Genomic DNA, 21,653 nt, shown 5'->3' with positions numbered 1-21,653 from the left:
CTACCTGCATCAATCAAACAATTCCCTTCCCACTTATCAACCTTAATCTTAATGTAAAGACATCCAAAATCTGAATCTCTGTTATTAGACACTTCATGTAAGAGATCACTTTCAATTTCATCAAATGCTACATCCACACTGTTTTTGCAGGGTTTTATCAACTTTACTGGTATCATAGTATTGCTTTTGTTACTCATGTTGTCAGGTAAAGATTGAACACACTGAATAGGTTCCGTAGCACAACTAACATTACTTATTACAGAAGGAACAAAAAATACATTCCTGTCAAAATTACATTTCCTACTTAGAGCTTCTTTCACTTCATTCCACCAGCTTGGATACAAATTTTGACTAACTACAGCTAACTTACTCCAGAATGCACATTTATCTACATTATCATCAACTTGGTCCCAAACAAATTCCAGGACCGATGGCTCTTCAATCATACAAATCAACCAAACAAATTTCAAAAAGTTTTCACCTTTATTCTCTAAGCTTACAGATAAATCACCTTTACTGTTTGAATCATTACTATGCATGACATTCATGAAAAACTGCTTTGACTGGACTGGTATTCCATGACTCTCACTTAGATCATCACAAACATCACTTCCTTACCTGTATCCACAAATAACCCTGAAACTTGATTATTCTTAAAATCCAAAAAATATCTAATACTCGTCATCATCATCATCATAATACTCTTCCAGAATTACTTCATCAACAACATAATTAACAACACCAGTCTCATCACCATCAAAGTCACACACCTCACCTACATTCATTTTCAAAAAGCTACCAGTCTCTGACTTACCAAGCTCAGTCATTTCACAGCTCTCATTCATATCTACACAAAAAATACCACCTAATACAGATCCTATACAGCCCTCACCTATTTTACATATATTAATAACACTGTATTCTGCCCAAGAAAAGAAATCATTAGCACACACTACATCAAAATTCTCATTACTCTCACATTCTGGTTTGTGATTAGTATCTACATCATTATAAGTAAACATAATATTATAATTAATTATAGAATTAAGAATTATGGTGTTTTCAGAAAATGAACATCTCCTCTCTAAAAATCCACATGGATTCTGCAAACAGAGATCCTGCGAAACAGCTCGCTCTGTTCCTCCATGAGATCCACAGCACAGTGGACAACAGCACTCAGGTTGATGCCATGTTCCTTGATTTCAGTAAGGCATTTGACACCATCCCGCATTGCCATTTAATGGAAAAAATATATGAACTTACAGAGTATAAGAGCTGACCTGTGATTAGATTCAAGACTTTCTTGCAGGTAGAACTCAATACATCACCCTTAATGGAACTAAATAAACAGGTGTAAAGGTAATATCCAGAGTACCACAGGGAAGTGTGACAGGAACATTGCTGTTTATGATATATATAATTGATCTAGTAGAAAGTGTAGGACACTCTTTAAGACTACTCACAAATGATACAGTTGCCTATACCAAAGTAGCAATGCCAGAAGATAGTAACAGTCTGCAGAACGACCTGCAGAGAATTGATGAATGGCGCAGACTCTGGCAGTTGACCTTGAATGTAAATAAATGTAACATACATCTAAAAACAAAGATGATGTGACTTACCAAATGAAAGCACTGGCAGGTCGATAGACACACAAACATACACACAAAATTCAAGCTTTCGCAACCAACGGTTGCTTCATCAGGAAAGAGGGAAGGAGAGGGAAAGACGAAAGGATGTGGGTTTTAAGGGAGAGGGTAAGGAGTCATTCCAATCCCGGGAGTGGAAAGACTTACCTTAGGGGAAAAAAGGACAGGTATACACTCGCACACACACCCGTATCCAACCGATGTGCGATTGGATATGGGTGTGTGTGTGAGTGTATACCTGTCCTTTTTCCCCCTAAGGTAAGTCTTTCCACTCCCAGGATTGGAATGACTCCTTACCCTCTCCCTTAAAACCCACATCCTTTCGTCTTTCCCTCTCCTTCCCTCTTTCCTGATGAAGCAACCGTTGGTTGCGAAAGCTTGAATTTTGTGTGTATGTTTGTGTTTGTTTGTGTGTCTATCGACCTGCCAGCGCTTTCGTTTGGTAAGTCACATCATCTTTGTTTTTAGATATATTTTTCCCACGTGGAATGTTTCCCTCTATTATATCCATAAATGTAACATACTGCGCATACACAGGAAAAGAAATCCACAACTGTACAGCTACACTATTGATGAGAAACAGCTGAAGACAGTGTGTGCTGTAAAATATCCAGGTGTAACTATCCAGAGTGACCTTAAGCAGAATGACTATATAAAAGATAGTTGGAAAAGCAGACACCAACTCAGATTCATCAGAAGAATCTTTAGGAAATGTAGCTCATCCACAAAAGAAGTGGCTTATAAGGTGCTTGTTCACCTGAATCTTGAGTATTGTTCATCTATCTTTGATCCCTGTCAGGTAGGACTGATAGAGGAGATAGAGAAAAAACCAATGTTTTGTCATGGCATCACTTAGCTGGCAAGAGAGCATTACAGAGATGCTAAACTCCACTGGCAGATGTTACAGGAGAGGCGTTGTGCATCTCAGAGAGATTTACTATTGAAATTATGGGACAGCACTCTTCAGGATGAGTCGAACAACATATTACTTCTCCACATATACATCTTGCATATTGACCATGAGGAGAAAATTCGAGCAATTGAGCAATACAGAGGCTAACTGATAATCATTCTTTGCACGCACTATTCACAAGTGGGACAGGGTTGGAGGGATCAAATAGTGGTACCACAAGTACCCTCCACCACACAACATTAGGTGGCTTGCAGAGTATGATGTAGATGTAGATGAAAACAGAAACGAGAAATCTGACATCCCTTCTGTTCAACTTCAGATATCTGTGCACATTATTAATACTGTTGTTATTGTCTAATTGTAAGCGTAATTTGGGGGTCCTGTTCACATTGTATTTCCTTGTCCCAAAACTGTGGACCTTCATTAATGCAGACTGCCATTTCCCGAGTAGTTACCTCTATGATTGTTTCTACTAATATATTGCCCATGGTTATCCCCATTATTCCTATTCTGCTGATGTTCAAAGTATCTGTCTCTATTACCACTTTGACTCGGATAGAAATCACCATTATCTCTGTTTCTGTAGTTGTTACCATTGTGATCTCTATCATTTCAATTATTATGGTATACACTTCTATCTACTGCCCTATCCAGCCTGTCAACATATTGTAAAATTGTTCAAGGCAATCCTCAGATCCATGTACTAAATCCCACTGCAGTCTCTCCGGTAATCTCCTTTTTAGTGCATCAGTCAACGTCATTTCGTCAAATGGTGTGTCAAGAGGTGTTAATTTCTTAAGTTTATTCATACAGAACTCTTTTAGGGTACTGTCCCTATTCCTATAATTTGGACCATTCAGAAATTCACTTTTAATTTGCCCTTGTTCAGCTTCTGACCAAAATTTATTTAAAAACTTTTGAAACTTTAGTATGATTCCCATTGACTGAAATTTAGATTTACCCACAACAGAGCTTCACCTTCAAGACATCTTTTAACAAATTTAATCTTTTGGTCATCACTCATGCCCAATACAAAACTAACTCTACAGTGATGTACAAAATCCACTGGATGAAAGTATCTGATGGCAAACTTTTTATAGGAATCTTGGACCACACAATACCATTGTTTGAATAAAGATTTTTGTGAATACAATTTTCTTGGACTACTGAAATTTTTTGGGCTAAAACATTTACATTAGTTACCACACTATTTTCAACATTTAAAATTTTTTGATCTAAACTACTGAAGTTCTTTTCCATTCTGTCTTCTATGGCTTTCTGCTCAACTCAGACATCATTAACATTCTTTGCTTGTTGTGCAAATTGGGTCATGAACTCATTTTCCAGCACAACAAATATTTTCTAATACAACGACTTTTTCATTCACATTTTTTAATCCCTTGGACAACCCATGTTTCAGTTCTCAAACCTGATTACTAAGTTGGTCTATTTGGTATTGTATCTTGTCCATTTTACTATTGTTTTCAAATTGCATTTCCATTAACTAATAATTGACTGCATTAAATTTGCCATTGTTATCTGTTTTTATTTCTGTTAACTGATCATTAACTGCACTCGATTTTGTCAAAATCATCTGCATAATGTCAGTTTTAACTGTTTCTTTGCTGACTATACCTTCACATGGTTCAAACATGTCTAGGCTGGGTCCTACAGTTTTCACTTCATCGCCACTGCACTTGTCTCTATTCATTTTCCTAGCAGTCACATGAATCAACAACAAAAAATTAATTTCACAAATGGTTTTTAATTATCTTTTTCTTATTGATGTCTTTCCTCATAGTTGTAAAGTCTTCTTTCAATTCATCTGGTCTGTCTTTGTTGATATTATCTCATCACTGTTGATCCAACTTTGTTGGGAAGCTATCAGGTCTTCTTTCATAGAGTGATTGAAGATCATTTACATAAAAGCTCTAAATACACTTATAATTGTCCTTTTTTCTTCTGCAACAGACAAAACTTTGTTATAAGTCAACAGATCCTGGTTGAACCCCACACTTGTACTCTTACCTTCCCACACATCACTATTAAAATTCTCTGTCTCTGGACAAGTTTTGAAAACTTCAACAGGAGTAAGACATACAAAAGAAAATCTTTTTACTTATCTTCATTTTCACTTATTGTTGTTGGCTGCAGTTGTTACATCCAAGGGTACATTTTAACAGCTGAAATTTTGATTTTGTACGTTCTCGTTGAACTGAATAACTCATAGAATTCTTTCTGTTGCTATGAATATCTTTTTATTTTATTCCATTCTTCTATACCTCACTGACATCACAACCTCCATTTTCATAAAACCATCAATTACATTGTTGTAGACAAAGCTAAAAAACATGTGCAGTTCCATCAGAGGCATGCCCACTACTCTCACATTCTGTGGTGCTCACAATATTCGAAAGAGTTTACAAAGGGAAAGAGTTTACATATTCTTGCCAAAAGAACAATCATCACCAAGTTATAACATTATTTTATTAATGAAGTCAGAAATAAATTTAATAATTAGCATTAGATTGTGCAATTACTAATATGAATTTTAAGTATACCAGATAGTAATTTCAAATATTTCTACAAGAAGATTGATTTTAGCTGTGTTGATTGTAACAACTTAATTTCTTTCTATACATTTTAGCCTGAAAAGGGTGTTCCATTACAACCTCTTAGCAACAAATAATCAAGGGCAAATGGGCAAAAATAGGGAGTATCATGACGAATACAGGTATTAGCGACCACAAGGCAGTTGCTGCTATGCTGAATACAGTAATGCCCACAGCCATAAAAAAGAACCATAAGGTGCATCTATTTAAAAAAGCTGATAAAAATGCTCTTAATGCCTTTTTAAGAGACAGTCTCAACTCCTTATGATCTGATCATGTAAGTGTAGAAAAGATGTGGAATGATTTCAAAGAGATTATATTGACAGCAGCTGAGAGATATACACCACATAAATTAATAAGTGACAGAACTGATCCCCTATGGTTCACAAAATGGGTCAGACTGCTGTTGTAGAAGCAACAAAAAAAGCATGCCAAATTTAAAAGAATGCAAAATCCTCAAGCTTGCCAAAGTTTTGCAGAAGTTTGAATGATAGCATGTACTTCCATGCGAGATGCTTTTAATAATATCCACAACAAAACACTGTCTTGGAAACTGGCAGAAAACCCAAAGGGATTCTGGTCATACATAAAGCACACCAGTGGCAAGACACAATCAATACCTTCACTGAGTGATAACAATGGTGAAGTCAATGATGACAGTGCCACTGAAGCAGCATTATTAAACACGGTTTTCTGAAACTCATTCGCCAAAGAAGATGAAGTAAATATTCATGAATCCCAATCAAGAACAACTACCAGGATGAGACACATAGAAGCAGATATCTTTGGTGTAGCAAAGCAGCTTAAATCATGTAATAAAGGCGAGGCCTCCAGTCCAGATTGTATACCACTCGGGTTCCTTTCAGAGTATGCTGCTAAAATAGCTCCATATTTAGCAATTATACACAACTGCTCACTCACAGAAAGATCCATTCCTAAATGCTGGATAATTGCTCAAGTCACACCAATACCCAAAAAGGGAAATTGGGGTAATCCACTGATTTGCAGGCCCATATCACTAACATCGATTTGCAGTAGGATTTTGAAACATATACTGTTTTCGAACATTGTGAATTACCTTGAAGAAAATGATTGATTGACACATAGTCAGCACAGATTCAGAAAATATCATTCCTGTGAAACACAACTAGCTCTTTATACTCATGAAGTAATGAGCGCTATCGACAGGGGATGTCAAATTGGTTCCATATGTTTAGATTTCCAGAAACATTCAATACCATTCCTCACAAGTGTCTCCTAACCAAACAGCGTGCCTTTGGGATATCATCTCAGTTGTGCAACTGGATGTGTGATTTCCTGTTGGAAAGGTCACAGTTCATAGTAATAGATGGAAAGTCATTGGGTAAAATGGAAATAACATCCAGCATTCTCCAAGGAAGTGTTATAGGCCCTCTATTGTTCCTGTTCTATATTAATGACATAGGATCTGAGTAGCCCTCTTAGATTTTTTGCAGATGATGCTATCATTTAGCATCTTGTTAAGTCATGAGATAACCAAAATGAACTGCAAAATGATTTAGATAAGGTATCTGTATGGTGTGAAAAGAAGCAATTGACACTGAATAAAGAAAAGTGTGAAGTTATTCACATGAGTATGAAAAGAAATCCACTAAATTTTGATTATGCAATAAGTCACACAAATCTGAAGGCTGTAAATTCAACTAAATACTTAGGGATTACAATTACAAATAACCTAAATTGGAACAGTCACATAAATAGTGTTGTGGGTAGAGCAAACCATAGACTGTGATTCATTGGCAGAAAACTTAGAAGGTGCAACAGGTCTATTAAGGAGACTGCTTACACCATGCTTGTCCACCCAATTCAGGAGTATTGCTGTATGGTGTGGGATCTGCATCAGGTGGAACTGATGGATGATATCAAAAAAGTTCAAAGAAGGGCAGCTCGTTTTGTACAATCATGAAATAGGGGAGATAGTGCCACAGATATGATACGTGAATTGGAGTGGCAATCATTAAAACAAAGGCGTTTTAGCTGTGACAGGATCTTCTCATGAAATTTCAATCAACAGTTTTCTCCTTCGATTGTGAAAACATTCTGTTGGTACCCACCTACATAGGGAGAAATGATCATCATGATAAAATAAGAGAAATCAGGGCTCATACAGAAAAAATTAAGTGCTCATTTTTCCTGTGTGCCATTCAGGAGTGGAACTGTAGAGAGACAGCTGGAAGGTGGTTCATTGAATCCTCTGCCAGCCACTTTGTTGTGAATAGCAGAGTAATCACATAGATGTAGATGTTAGTTTACAGTTTTGTTGATTGTGAGTGTGATGAGGTATCCTGCAAAACATTAATAAATACCACCTCTGAAAACTACCTAGAAAAGATAGCTTGGAACCCCACTCATGATGGGAAGTATTAGATGTAATGGTAACAAATAGATCCGACCTCATTAAGATCATTCACGTCAAAAATGATATCGGTGACCATGGGGTAGCTGTAGCAACAATGATTACTAAAGTGCTAAGGGCAGCAAAGACATGTAGAAATATTTTAAAATGTTCAATTAAGTACATGTAGAAGCACTAGTGTTATATGCCAGTAAGGAACCTGAAACTTATTGCTCAGGACTTGAACAAGTGGAGGAGCTACAGCTCAAGTTTAAAAGAATAGTTGACTATTTACTGGAGAGATATGTACCTAGTAGAACAATTTGTGATTGGGTGGATGCCCCATGGTATATTGTCACTGTAAAGGGACTTCTAAAGAAAAAGAGACCACTGAAAAATAAGTGTAAAACAAATCATAGGGTTGTAGATAGTGAGATGCTGAATGAAACTTATTTGGCAGTCAAGTGAACAATGCATCAAACTTTCTATGACTAACATAGCAGAACATGGTTGAAAGATATTTCACATAATCCAAAGAAATTCTGGTCTTATGTAAAGGCTGTTAATGGCATCAGAGTTACTGTCCAGACCTCACAGATGAGATAGGAACTGGAATTGTTGGTAACAAAACAAAAGCAGGAATACTTAACTCTATTTTCAAGTGTCCCTTTACAAAAGAAAACCCAGAATTACAGCCTCAGTTTAATCCTCAGACACTATAAAAATAAGTGAAACAGATACTAGTGTTGTGATGTTGAGAAACAGTTGAAATCATTAGAGCTGAACAATGCTCCAAGGCGTGATGGAATCCCTGTCAGATTCTATACTGAATCTGCAGTTGAGTTAATCCCTCTTTTATCTATAATCTATTGTAGGTTATGCAATGCTGCAATAGTTGGAAGAAAGAACAAGTAACATCCATCTATGAAAAGGACAGGAAAAGCAATACACAAAACTACTGTCCAGCATCTTTGACAATGATTTGTCATAGAATTTTAGAACATATTCTGAACTCATTCTGAGATATCTCAGACAGAATGACCTCCTCAATGCCAATCAGCATGGATTCTGTAAGCATCAATCATGTGCAACCCAACTCGCATTTTTCTCAAATGACATAAAGAAAACCACTGATCAAAGCAGTCAGATAGATGCAGTATTTCTCAATTTCCAAAAAGCATTTAATTCAGTACCATATATATGCTCCTTAGTGAAAGTACAATCATGAAATTTGTGATCAGACTGAGGATTTTTGGTGGGGAGGAGATTGCAAATTACCTCGAATGGAGAGTCATTGACAAAGGTAGAAGTAACTCTGAGTGGTCCCAAGGGAAGTGTGTTGGGACCCTTGCTGTCCATGTTGTGTATTGATGACCTTGTGAACAATATTATTAGTAACCTCAGATTTTTCACAGGTGATGCAGTTATCTATAATGAAGTACTGTCTGAAAGAACCTGCATAAATACTTGGTCATGTCTTGATAAGATTTCAAAGTGATGCATATATTGGCAACTTGATTTAAATTTTCAGAAATGTAAAATTGTCCATTTCACAAAGTAAAAAAATTTATTATCCTTTGACTACAATATGAATCAATCACAGTTGAACTGGTCAATTCGTATAACTCACTGGGTTAACAATTTTTAGGGATGTGAAATAGAACAATCACACAGGCTCAGTCATAGGGAAAGCAGGTGGCAGACTGGTTCATTGCTAGAGTACTATGGAAATTCAGTCAGTGTACCAACGAGACTGCATACAAAACACTCATGTGATTCGGCCTTGAATATTGCTTAGAGTTTCATCATGAATGATCACAGGCTTGTTTGAGCCATGAGAGTGTGTCTTATCTTCAAGTATCTGCCAGTTCAGTTCTTTCAGCATCTTTGTGACACAATATCATGCGTCAAACAAACCTGTGACCATTCATGCAACAAAGATGCTGAAAGAACTCAACTGGCAGATACTTGAAAATAAGATGCATATTATCCCTTGAAATCCTACTCCTAAAGCATTACTTCAAGTTGTGCATGTAGGAATATATTACAACTCCATAAGTATTGCTCTGATAGGGATGGCAAAGACAAGATTAGACTTATTGTAGTAGATACTGAGGTATTTAAGCAATCATTCATCTCACAATCCATACATGAATGGAATGGAAGAAAGTCCTGAAAACTGGTAGAATGGGAGATACATTCCACCATGCACTTCACAGTGGTTTGCAGAGTATATACATATACAAAGGTGGAGATTTACATCAGTAAATTCTTATTCAGTGATTGTGAGTCATGGTGTGGTTCGTATCGGTATGGCCATTGGGTCAAGATGAGTTTTGATCGTTGAGTGGCAGATTTGTTGTGTGGCAGTCTTCACTGGCGTGGAGTCTCACAAGGTGATGTTAAAGGCTGCAAGCATATTTGCAGGACGTGAAATGAAGCAAGTGAGCTGCCATGTTCAATGGTTGGATGGCTGTGTGTGTCACAGTTGACTCGGTGATGGAGAGAAAATATGGGGAAGTGTTTCTGTGACTGCATAGAGAGAGAGAAAAGTTATTTGTGGCTCAGTAAGGAGTGCAGGGTTTGCTGGTCAATGAAAGTAATTGATCCTGAATCCCTGAAGAAGACAGGAAGGCACCATGGAGGTTCCTTTCAGGAAGTAAGTGGACACATTGACATTTTGTGTGGTGAATTGGGAGGTGTCATTGTGTTCCTTGGATGGAGACATGACCAAGTATTGAGTCCCACTTTAATTTTACTGAAGGCTACAAAAACTTGGAAATCCACCATAGCCGGCCGGGGTGGCCAAGCGGTTCTAGGCACTACAATCTGGAACTGCGTTACTGCTACAGTTGCAGGTTCGAATCCTGCCTCGGGCATGGATGTGTGTGATGTCCTAGGTTGGTTAGGTTTAAGTAGTTCTAAGTTCTAGGGGACTGATGACCTCAGCAGCCAAGTCTCATAGTGCTCACAGCCATTTGAACCATTTTGAACCACATCCACCATAAATGTGGTGGAGGCAGTGCAGATTTATTTAATTTGGTGAGCTATTACCTTTTGCTGGTTAGTGTGAGCAATTACCTTTTACTTGTTAGACGCAAAATAGTGAACTTGGTCTGCAAATATAAAACTGATATTCACTGCCATCCTGGTTTTCAGTGGTCAGTATTGTATTTGGTAATTTTATGTTGTACATTCTCTCAATATATTGTCTGGTATAATGTGAACCTCACATTCATATCAGTTAAGACAGAGTACAAAGTTGCAGGCGGGCTTTTTTTTTTTAAATATAATTATGTTTGGAAGTTGTTCCAGTGGACTAGAGACTATGAATTGAACTGGTACACAGTGGATTTTCTGACAGTTGTATGGCACATACTAGTTGTCATTGTCAAGTTTAAATACTTGTGAATTATCATGCCATTAAGGTGTTGTCAAATGATTGTTCAATTCGAAGGTTGCTCCAGTATAACAGTCTGTGTTACTGGAATTATGATCACAGTCAAATTGTGTGTCTTAAATTACTCCGCCATTACGGAGACCTTAAGTGAAAATATTTAATCTTGGGGCTCCTTCACCTTGTTTATTAATAGGAAAATTTACTGTGTGTTTTTTGATTAAAAATTGAAACCAAGCAGGGGTCATTTTAGTTCATCTGTTTAATTTATATTTTAGTGCTTAGAGGGCTTTTGTGTGTTTTAGGAAACCGTACCATATTCTGTGGTTTTTACTATTGAGTTGATGGTATGCAGGGTCACAGCTAGTCAGTGGTTGTGATGGTTCGCAATCTATCCACGCCTTCATGTGTTAATGTGGTGCCTGCCTGGGCATATGACACTGAATTTTAATTCCCAGTTTTCCCAGATAGCACAGTAAGCCGGTTTCAAACTTGTTTCCAGATGTAGTTCAAGTATATAAGCTTGATCAAAGCGGGAATATTCAGGCCTGTTAGTTGGATTCAAGCTTGAAACAAACATCAAAGTTGGCAGAGTTCAAGCTATATTTCAAGCTTGACTTATCAAGTTTGGCTCCAGTTGTATCTACACACGTGGAATACAGCCTGGTATTTACAGCTTGTTTTAAGCTATATAATTGTTAAAACTGAATTTATTGAACCTATTTAATTAAATAAATACCAGAATGGAAATGGTGTGAAAAAAATTATCAAGACATGTATGTTTAATTTTTTTTATTTTCAAAGTGTTTAAAATTGTTTTATTTTAAAATTTAATTATTCTCAAGCCCCTCCGGCCCCAGCACACAGACCAGAGCAGGATCAAATATTGCTGACTTCTGCTGGTATAATGATCCTGTAAAAGGTAAAAGAAAATGTTAGCCATACCTAAACATAAAAAATGTAAATAGTTTAAACTGATCAACCTAAATATAATTTATGCCCCAGATTGGCAAAATAACTTCAAACTCACTGATGCAGTAAAAATCATTAACTAGTATAAACGTCACTGAGTAAGCAGCTGCTTCTGGTGACTTCATTCCAAAGAGTTTTTAAAGCAATTTGAAATAACTTTTTGTTTGAAATTTTTAAAGTAAAGATGATATTTGGGTAATTTTGCGATGACTTCATGAAGAAGCCACACATCACTATTTCTAACAATTTCAGGGCCATTTAAACTGAATTATAAAGAAACAATTACTTGAAATCATATACACCTCATACTGTAAGCTTATAAGGAAACTACGGCTTAGAAAAATGTAGACATTTTATTCTATCCACAATTATTTTTTGGTGAGTAAAACTGAATCAAAATGAAATAAAAGATGAAATCGAAATGAATTTAAGAAATTACCAGTTCAGTGGAACTGAAATGTAAAAGAACAAAAAATGTTCTCCTTGTCATACTTTAATATCGCCTTTTTTTAGATTTCAGCCACATTACAAATAACAATAAAATTAAAAAGTACCTGTAGGCCTCACAGTATTATTTCACCTAGGGAACAACAAAATTAAGAGCAGATGAAGAACAGTCAAAGCTACGTAAATAAAAAAGACTGACACCTATGTAGTGACTGGTTCTTGAGCACTTTTTCCCGTTCACCATGTCATTACTATTTGTATTCACAAAGACACTTTTCACACTTCACGATTATTCATTCATGGTGTGACACACGCGAGTACTTACAAGTAAACAAATGTAATAGGGCGACATATATAAAAATGCGAGATTTTATAAGGTAAAATAACATTAAGTTTTAATTTATTGGTGCTCAACAACTTGTAATATGTATTCTTAGCTGGTAATCCATTTCACTTTCATCCAGGCTCAATTTTTCTACGTAAAAGAATATGATATTTCTTTACGTTACGTAATAATATTTAACATTTGTAATATTAACGTACCACTAGAGAAAAATGAACCAACGTACCTGTAATACACTATATATCTTCTTCAGACCCAGTGTAGCAGTAAGGCAGGGGACGCCACACACTTTCCGAACTATTTTCCGGTATAAAACAAACTTCACAACAGTCAACAATCATTAACGCGCGTCACAAAAGTAAAATGGCCGTAAACCTAGCAGAGTCAGTGCATTGTGCAAGGCTTATAAACACTTGTGGCACTTCCCGTGGACATCTATGGAAGCTATGCTGTGCGCGCATCTGCTGTACAGCCTTCCAGGGAAATTACAGTTTATTTCAAGCTTGGGAAAATTATTTTAATTCAAGCTAAATTTTTACAGCTTGATGTAAACTGAGTAACTGGTTGATTTTTCAATCTTGAATTTTCAACTGAACCTAAACTCAATATCCACCTTGAAATAAGCTGTGTAACAGGTTGATTTTTCAAACAAATTTTCAACTGAACCTAAACTCAATATCCACCTTGAAATAAGCTTGAGTGCTAGCTGGGTTATTTAAAGTCATGTCCTTTGGAAGGCATTTGTATATTACTGTATTACAGCATTCATCTTTTGAAAGCTTATACAAGAAATTTTTAAGAACTTTATTCTATTTAAATCAGTTTAATTTTCATTCTGTCTTTCTTTTCCTTATAAATTGGAATTTTTAATTTTTTTGTTTAAAACATGTTACAGGTAATCAAGGTTGTAGTTAATTATTGTTTGACACAGCTTCTCAGGAAATGTCAAAAGGTGGTCCAAAGCATGTTGTTTAATGTGCAATAAATATTTAATTTATGGTAGTTACATGTTAGTTAATAGCAGCATCTTTCCTACTCCACATGCATAGCTCTACAAACCATGGCCAATAAATAATTATATTATTTTACTTATGGGAAGATTTGAGCATATCAGATATCTTTAATCTCTTTTAAATCTATAATCTGTTTCCTAACTAAGTCACACTGCTTAATAATTTCAGAATGTAACTCACCTGTGAAAATCGAAATTTCAGTTTCTTTTTTTGATATTTTATTATTAATTTCTAGTTTTTCCTGACTTGAGTCAATAATGTGTTGACCTATTCTGATCTAACTGGACATTTGTTTCAGCAATAGCCTTCTCATCCCAAACACTCTGGGTGCCTATTCGTACATTTAAAACCAATTTTCCCGCCATTTTATCATTTGTCTTATCTAGATTGGCATTTAAATCAGCACTTCAGTCATATATTTTTGTATTTAACTTCCTTATATCTGCTTTTAAGTCAGCACTAGTGCTATGTGAAACTTTAAGATCTTTCAAATGCTCTTTCATTCTCCGAGTCAGCACTAGCATACAAGTAAGCAATAATAAGTTTTCAATTACTCTTCTCCAATAAACACTGTTAAAAACAAAATTTTCTGAAATCAAAATCTACTTCCACTCAACAAAAAAATAAATAAAATTTAATTTGCCTTCAGTACAGCTTACTGAAGTTGCTGTATCAAGATGCCGATGACAAGTCTGGTCGCTGCACTCAGTGAGACTGGATTTTTGCAGGCTGATGAGCAACTGCCATTGATACTGCTAGATGCTACATCATTTCTGGGAGTGCGATGAATACAGTCATCACCCTTAGTAGTTGTTGGCCAGCTATTTTCCATCTTGTGGACTTAATAATCTTGTGTGAAGTACCTTTCACCAATATCTTTGATTGTTACTTATTAACAAAATTATTTATTCTTAAATGTTTGACTTTCCACATATGATTTATCTACACACTTCTTCTTAATGTTCTGCTGTTTACCTAGTTATCATTGATAACTTCCCAAAACCTTTAATTAATATTTCAACTTCTTCTTAATTATTCCCAGCTTCCAGTTATTGTTAACATTCTTTATCAATTTGATACAGTTCCATCATGAATGTTCCAGGTACAACTATCAGGGCACAAAAACGTAATGTTCCCTTACATTCCTTGCCTTCAATAAGATTATTTTTTGCTTTATTGATTTGCATAATAGCTGTAATTATATCTTGACTTGACTTCATTTCTCCTCAGACTTGAATAATGCCTGAAGTAATAACATAGCATTAAATAAATAAAGTAAAAACATTACATTAAATTAAATGAAATAAAAAAAAGAGTTTCTTCAAAAACAATATCTGTATATTTTCCCATAACCATACATTAAATTCTTATACAAGAAATTTCTCAATACAGAAATAATCAAATATCTATATCTCTCTAGGACTGACAAATGAGTGAAATGAATCAAATTTTACAATCTTTTGTATCTTTGTATATCATTTCCAGCAATATTATGCACTAGATCAATGATGTGTCGAATGTGCACAAATGACCATGCAGATACATCTCATGGAGTTACTGCAAGACACATGGTATCCCTCAGTGTACTTGTCACATGCAAAATTACACAAGAAAACTGCATGAGATATGAGCTCTTATTCATAAATGAAAATGGCTTATATAAACTTGCTGCAGTTAAAACTCAATAAAATATAAACAATTCAGATGGGCGGTGTAAATCAGTTAGTTCACTTTTTGTTCCTTGATGTCATGGAATTCTTCACAAGAACAAAATTTGGATGTAAAACCATTTCAGTGGGCTAAATGCACTGAGTCAAAGGTATGCCTTTATACTTTTCATAACATTTTGTTTTCATAGTGTTTCAGGTGGTCTGTCGCAAACATCAGATCAGCAATAAACAAAATTTGAGTTTTTAATCTATTGAGTGTGCTAAATGATTTGAGTAAAAGATACACCTTTATACTTTTCATAACATTTTATTACTCAAAGCAACATAGGTGGTCCATCACAAACATCAGACACAACTCCCAAACCAATGTACATTTTCAAACAATTACTAGATTGTTAGTATTGTAGTTTTTAGAGATTCAAATTGAAAATAATAAACTCAAGTAAATTTGACACACATACAGAAGTGTTACAATTGCTCTTATTTGTTTCATGCATAAAATTTGGCCAGAAATCAATGTTATCACTTGGATTTACATGGAATAAGCAGAACAAACAATGGTTTTAATAACTTCATCAATTACTCAGCGACAAAATTAAGTGCAATGTTCCTACCATATTTTATATATTCTTATGGTTATAGCCTTTTATCAGTATTAGTATAGTTCCATCCTTTACACAGAAAGTATCCTTAAATATATATATATATATATATATATATATATATATATATATATATATATATATATATATATATATATATATATATATATATATATATATATTTATTTATTTCATTTTTTTTTTTTTTTTTTTTTTTTTTTTTTTGGGGGGGGGGGGGGGGGGGGGGGTAGTTGGTCTTAGTAAACTGTGAGTTGTGGTACTGGACTGTGTGTGTGTATTTCTTTCTATTTTTAATTGCAATTTTGTTTTTTTTATCTTATTGCCTTTTATAGATAGCACACTCTTTTTACATACTCTAAGCATGTAAAGGAGATATTTTAATTTCTTGATATTAATTCCATGAAATCAAAAACATAACATACTTTGTGCTCAACTTGTTTTATCACTGTATTAATTTTACAGGATGAGGTGATGAATTGGTGGCCCAATGGCATGGGTGAACAGTATCAATATCGGACATATGCTGAATGTATGGATGAGGATGGATTATACACCATAGAAAAATATATTGGTTATAGGAGAATTAATATAGTTCAAGTACCTGTGGCAGAAGATGCAGAGAAAGGTCAGTAAAAATTTCAACAAGCAAACTGATGACCAAAACAAGTAAATATCTAGTTCTTACTGTAAAATTTCTATTTGAATGTGCTATCATCCGATTCTGGCTAACATGCCATTTCCGTTGATTCTTTAACAAGCTAACACATGTTCGTGTGTTATAGGCTCACAGTAAAATGGCAGGCTAATTATTCAGTAGCACACAGCAGTTTATATTACATGGTCATTAGCAATCAAAGACTTATCTGAAACAATTCAGGGAACCACATGTTAAGAAAATGTTTTTATTTAGTGTAAAAATTCTAAAGTTTAAAAAAAGTATTAGAAGTTTGTTGTAAGCAAGATACGAGTGCCAAGGTTCTGCCAACTTCAAATTGTACAACTTTAACATTGCAGCAGAAGGAAGCTGGATGCAGCAGACCATTAATAAGAATCTCACAAACTGGTCAAGATCTTACTTGACTAGAAACAGTACAGTTTATTTTACTTTTTAGCAGTTAGGGAAGTTCTGTATGTCAACAGTTGCAGGATCAGAGTGCCAACTGATAAGTTTGCGCTGTCCCATCCTAAAACTTGCCCATTAGTTGATTGGGATCATACAACAATCTGGTCAATAATATAATACTGGAATGACCTGGGTAAGCACAAATATTTGTTTTATTGAGCTTCAGCAGCAGCAGGGACAACTCTAAATGTACAAGATTAGATTATATTAGATTAGTACTAGTTCCATAGATCACGAATACGACACTTTGTAATGATGTAGAATGTGTCAGGTTAATAAAAGGTGTCTATCCAAGACATTACATTACACAAAATATTACATGACACTTAATATTTTTAATTTTTTTTCCTTTTCTTTTTTGATGGGAGGTGGGGAAATTAACCACTTACTATATCCAAAAATTCATCCAATGATACATGAACAAACCCATCAGATGAGTCAACTAGACATTAGCAATTTTGAGTGGGCCTCTCATCAGTTTTGTACCAGTTGCTGATGTTGTTGAGGTACTCAAGGATGGTCAAAATGTTAATGGGAGGAGCAAAATAGATTATTTGTTATTATCATTTTTATTTTATTATGAATTCCATTGATTTTATTAGCATTATAGTTGCTAGAATATGGAATAAGTCAATGTTCTTATAATATTTACAGATACAAATACATTTTAAAAATTTTATAATAATGAACACAGAAAAGCACAATATGGTAGACTCATGATAGTATTCATATCAGTTAATGGCACACCATAATACATAAAAATAAATGAAGCACATAATACAACAAGACATCAGAATTAGCCCACTACCTGACAAAAAAAAGTGAAGTACGCAGAAGGATTGGAGGAAACGGAACTTAACTTCTTGGGTTGAGAGGTGATGTGATGTAATTTCTGTGATTACAAAATTAAGTCAGATTTAGAAGGAACTGGACAATATCAGAATGATGTAGACACCCTGTGTCCCGTATGCATCCAGTTGGGAAAAAGTCATAAAGCCATTGTGTCCTCTCCGGGTATGAGATAGCCCAAAAATTCTGTAATTGGTCCTTGATATCATCAATAATGGCACTGTGACAGACCTCATCCTACACATGTTCTACAATGTACAGATTTTTTCTGGATACAGGAATACCTAACATCACACAGGCAGTTTACAGAGATGTGTAGGCAAGCATTGTCCTGCTGAAAAATGGTACCACAATATTATCATAAGAGAGGTAACACATGAGAACACAGGATGTCCATGACATACCATTGTGCTACCAGAGTTCTCTTGGTCACTATCAGCCATGACCTGAAATCACACCCCATGGGTGCTCATGTCATGACACATAGAGTAACAGTGCTGTGTTCTCCAAGCCTTTGGAAGAATGTGACATTTTTCCCCATTTGCCACTGCACTCATCAATAATGGTCATCTTGGGTAGTACAGAACAATGGTTCATCGCTGAACATAATTTGATGCCATTCATTGGCAGTTAGGCTTTGCAGTCATGGCTTCACTCTAAATGCAGCTGTTTGTGAGTTTGTGAACTGGTGTTAATGGCAACCTACACATGGGATGGTAATTCCTCAGCCAGGCTTCTGACTAGCCTCTGAACAGTTGTGCAAGTTGGCATAGAATGTCACAGGGAGTTCATTATTTGTTCTTGGATGGCAGGCCCAGATCTGAAGGGTCATGAGCTGCTTGGTGTATAATACAACAACACTTCTTTGCGGTGGTCAGATGTGATTGCCCAGAAACTTAATAATGAGTATGCCTGTCCTCATGTTCTGATGCAGTGCAACATTGGGCCACTGTCACACTTAAATGACTCACAGATCTGGATACTGATCAATTTTACCAGCCAAACAAATGGAGACTCAAAATGAGGCCCCTTTCAATTTCTGTCAGGTGCTGATAATGCTATCTCATGTGAGTATGCAGCATCTCTGTGCCCTACACAGTGATCAATCAACATCTGACATTGTTTGCACCCCTTATATACCCTTCCTGGTCTTGTAACAATGTTAAACATGAGCAACATCAATGTACTTCAGTGACTATTCTGCCTGGCACTGAGAACTGCAACTTTAATCATTGATATATCTTCCAATGGTGTATACATATACAAAGTTACATTGAGATATGATCAATCTTTCTGTGTACAAATCTTTATTGTTGGCCAGTCTATTTAGCACACACTATGAAACATTCCTATCAGTAATTTCTTAACACTATAAAACTAATATTATATCTTTTATAACAAAAAAGAATCCAAATTGATACTCGAACTAATGACATATTCCAGTTATACAGTAAACTTACATACAAACACTATTATTTTTGCTACAAATTATTGAGTGGAATGAGTTTTGTGACTGAGACTATTTCAATTTGCTCTTGTATTTTGGTGCTTTGGGATCAAGACTTTCGGTTTCAATAGGTACACTATTTAACACTTTCATGCCTGAATAATTTACTAATTTCCACACAAGGGTGAAGTTTGCCTGGTTATGATGGTAGTCTTGTTTTGACCTTGAATCATGCCATTATATGCCCTATTACTTTTTAAAAGGCAATGGTTTTTATTACAGAAATGTACAAGGGAGAAGAGGAGTCATTGTAAAAATTTGCAGTTTCCGTTATAACCAGGAATAACACAATAACTATGTCTATGGTTTATTTACATAACACTGATACAAATTGTTCTGTTACCAAGTGCCAAGTTGTAGATGAACACTTTATCGAAAATTATGTTAATTGATGGTAGTTATACCAATGTCCAGGAAGTGCAAGTGGAAGGCAGTATTCTGGTGGAATCACAAGTTCTTTGATATACTATGCCTAATGAACCTTGAAGTCCAAGTTGCAGTATAGCATTCGGATTACAAAGTCCTGAGCACAGCCCAGTCCAAATTGAACACCAGGTCCACCATAGTCCTCCTGAGTTGTGGAGTAGAACATAGCACAATGAGAACTGACTTGTAGGTGTCCATAGTGGCGTTAGATAAGGTTCTACAGTTAATGAAGCTGTTGGATGGGGTTGATTTATTTTCTGGGTGGCCAATCACTGAGTGGTGTGGGTGGCCAATCACTGTAGGTTGGGATGCATGCACAAGGTGGCCTGCGATGTTAGCAGTGGGCAGCACATGGAGCAGGAGCAGTCAGTGGCGTGTCTTTATCTTAATCCAGAATTACTCGAGGTTGGTGAGTGGGTGATATCTCATAGTTCAGGAAAGGCAGCCTCTGGAGTTGTCTGGGGCAATGAACAGGCTGATCGGGCTGCCAAGGAGGCCTGCAGAGAGCAGGATGTGGTCCAGTGTCCTATCCCCTTGCAGTCAGTCATCGCTGCACTCCACAGGAAGTGCATGGAGTTGTGGGAGGACGAATGGCTGGCGGTGATGGCCAATAAACTGCGGTCGGTAAAGTCAACCACTCGGCCGTGGCGTTCCTCCTGTCGGTTGCTCAGGCGGGAAGAGGTGGCCCTCACACGTCTTCGGATCTGGCACTGTCCTCTGACGCATAGCTATTTATTACGGCGGGAGGATCCTCCGTTTTGTGATGCTTGTGGCGTGCACATCTCTGTCCGCCACATTTTAACAGACTGCATTTTATACCGTGATGCAAGGGCAGAAGCACAAGTTGATGGTGATCTGCCCTGTGTTTTAGCTAATGATGAGACGTGTGTGTCTAGGGTTTTTAAGTTTTGTGATGTGTCTGGACTCTGGCCTAAACTTTTAGGCTGGAGGTTTTAGTGTATTGCAGAGTGGCTGACTCCTCCCTTTTTTTCCTTGCGGCCAGCCAGCCACTTCCATCTGCTACATTGTTTTAGCCCCCTCTCTCGTTTTCTTCCTGTGTTGTCCATGTTTTACTGCTGACGCCCTGCTTCATCCCACGCTTCGGTGTGGGTGAGCACATCTTTTCCGATGATTGTTTCCCGTGTTTTATGTTCCGTTTTATGTAAATTTTCTGAGCTTTTTTTTTTTTCCTTGACACCCGTCTCACTATGATACTGAACGGGCGCTGAAGACCTTGCTGTCGTGCGCCCACAAAACCCCTCTACTACTACTACTACTACTCTGGAGTTGGGCAACATCTGGGGTAAGTTGCTCTTGTTGGGGTGTGGTGGTGGTTAGCTGGCTGTGGGCAAAAGGCATGAATAAGTCTCATGTTACACTGACTGAGGACGACGTTGACTGGCAAGTCACAGAACCACTCAGTCTGGAAGCTGCATCCAGAAAACATTCCAGCCCTGGTGTTGGATGATTGTTCCTGGAATCCAGGCTGGTTGCTGGCCAGATCCTTTCACCCACACCAGGGTCCTAGGGCAGAATTTGGAAGCAGGCAATGGTGGTGCTGGCCATGGCATCGGCATGAGCAGGCTCAAGAGAGTCTTGGGCTGCTGTCCATGTAAAATTTCCACAGGACATTTGTCTCCAATGAATGTGGACCTGTAACTGTCAGAAAAAAAGTTAGTGATGGATCAGTTGAGTGATCCAGGAGGTATTTCTTCATTTGAGTTTTTGGAAGTTC

The 21,653-nt window shown here is 36.5% G+C and overlaps 1 protein-coding gene across 2 annotated transcripts in view; it reads left to right on the top strand.

Annotated features, from left to right (window-relative positions):
- Positions 1 to 21,653, top strand: part of LOC124612771 (beta-mannosidase-like) — a 298,303-nt gene that overhangs the window by 131,912 nt on the left and 144,738 nt on the right. For both annotated transcript variants that reach the window (XR_006979569.1, XM_047141165.1), the window contains exon 6: positions 16,476 to 16,638. Coding sequence is in view for 1 of the 2 variants with exons in the window: in XM_047141165.1 (XP_046997121.1) it covers positions 16,476 to 16,638 (163 nt within the window). In the remaining variant the exon portion in view is untranslated. The remainder of the gene's footprint in view (positions 1 to 16,475; positions 16,639 to 21,653) is intronic.

This window comes from Schistocerca americana, chromosome 4 (assembly GCF_021461395.2).
Source record: "Schistocerca americana isolate TAMUIC-IGC-003095 chromosome 4, iqSchAmer2.1, whole genome shotgun sequence".
NCBI lineage: Eukaryota > Metazoa > Arthropoda > Insecta > Orthoptera > Acrididae > Schistocerca > Schistocerca americana.
Note: the sequence above shows the minus strand (reverse complement) of the source record. Positions and strands in the feature narration are given on the sequence as shown.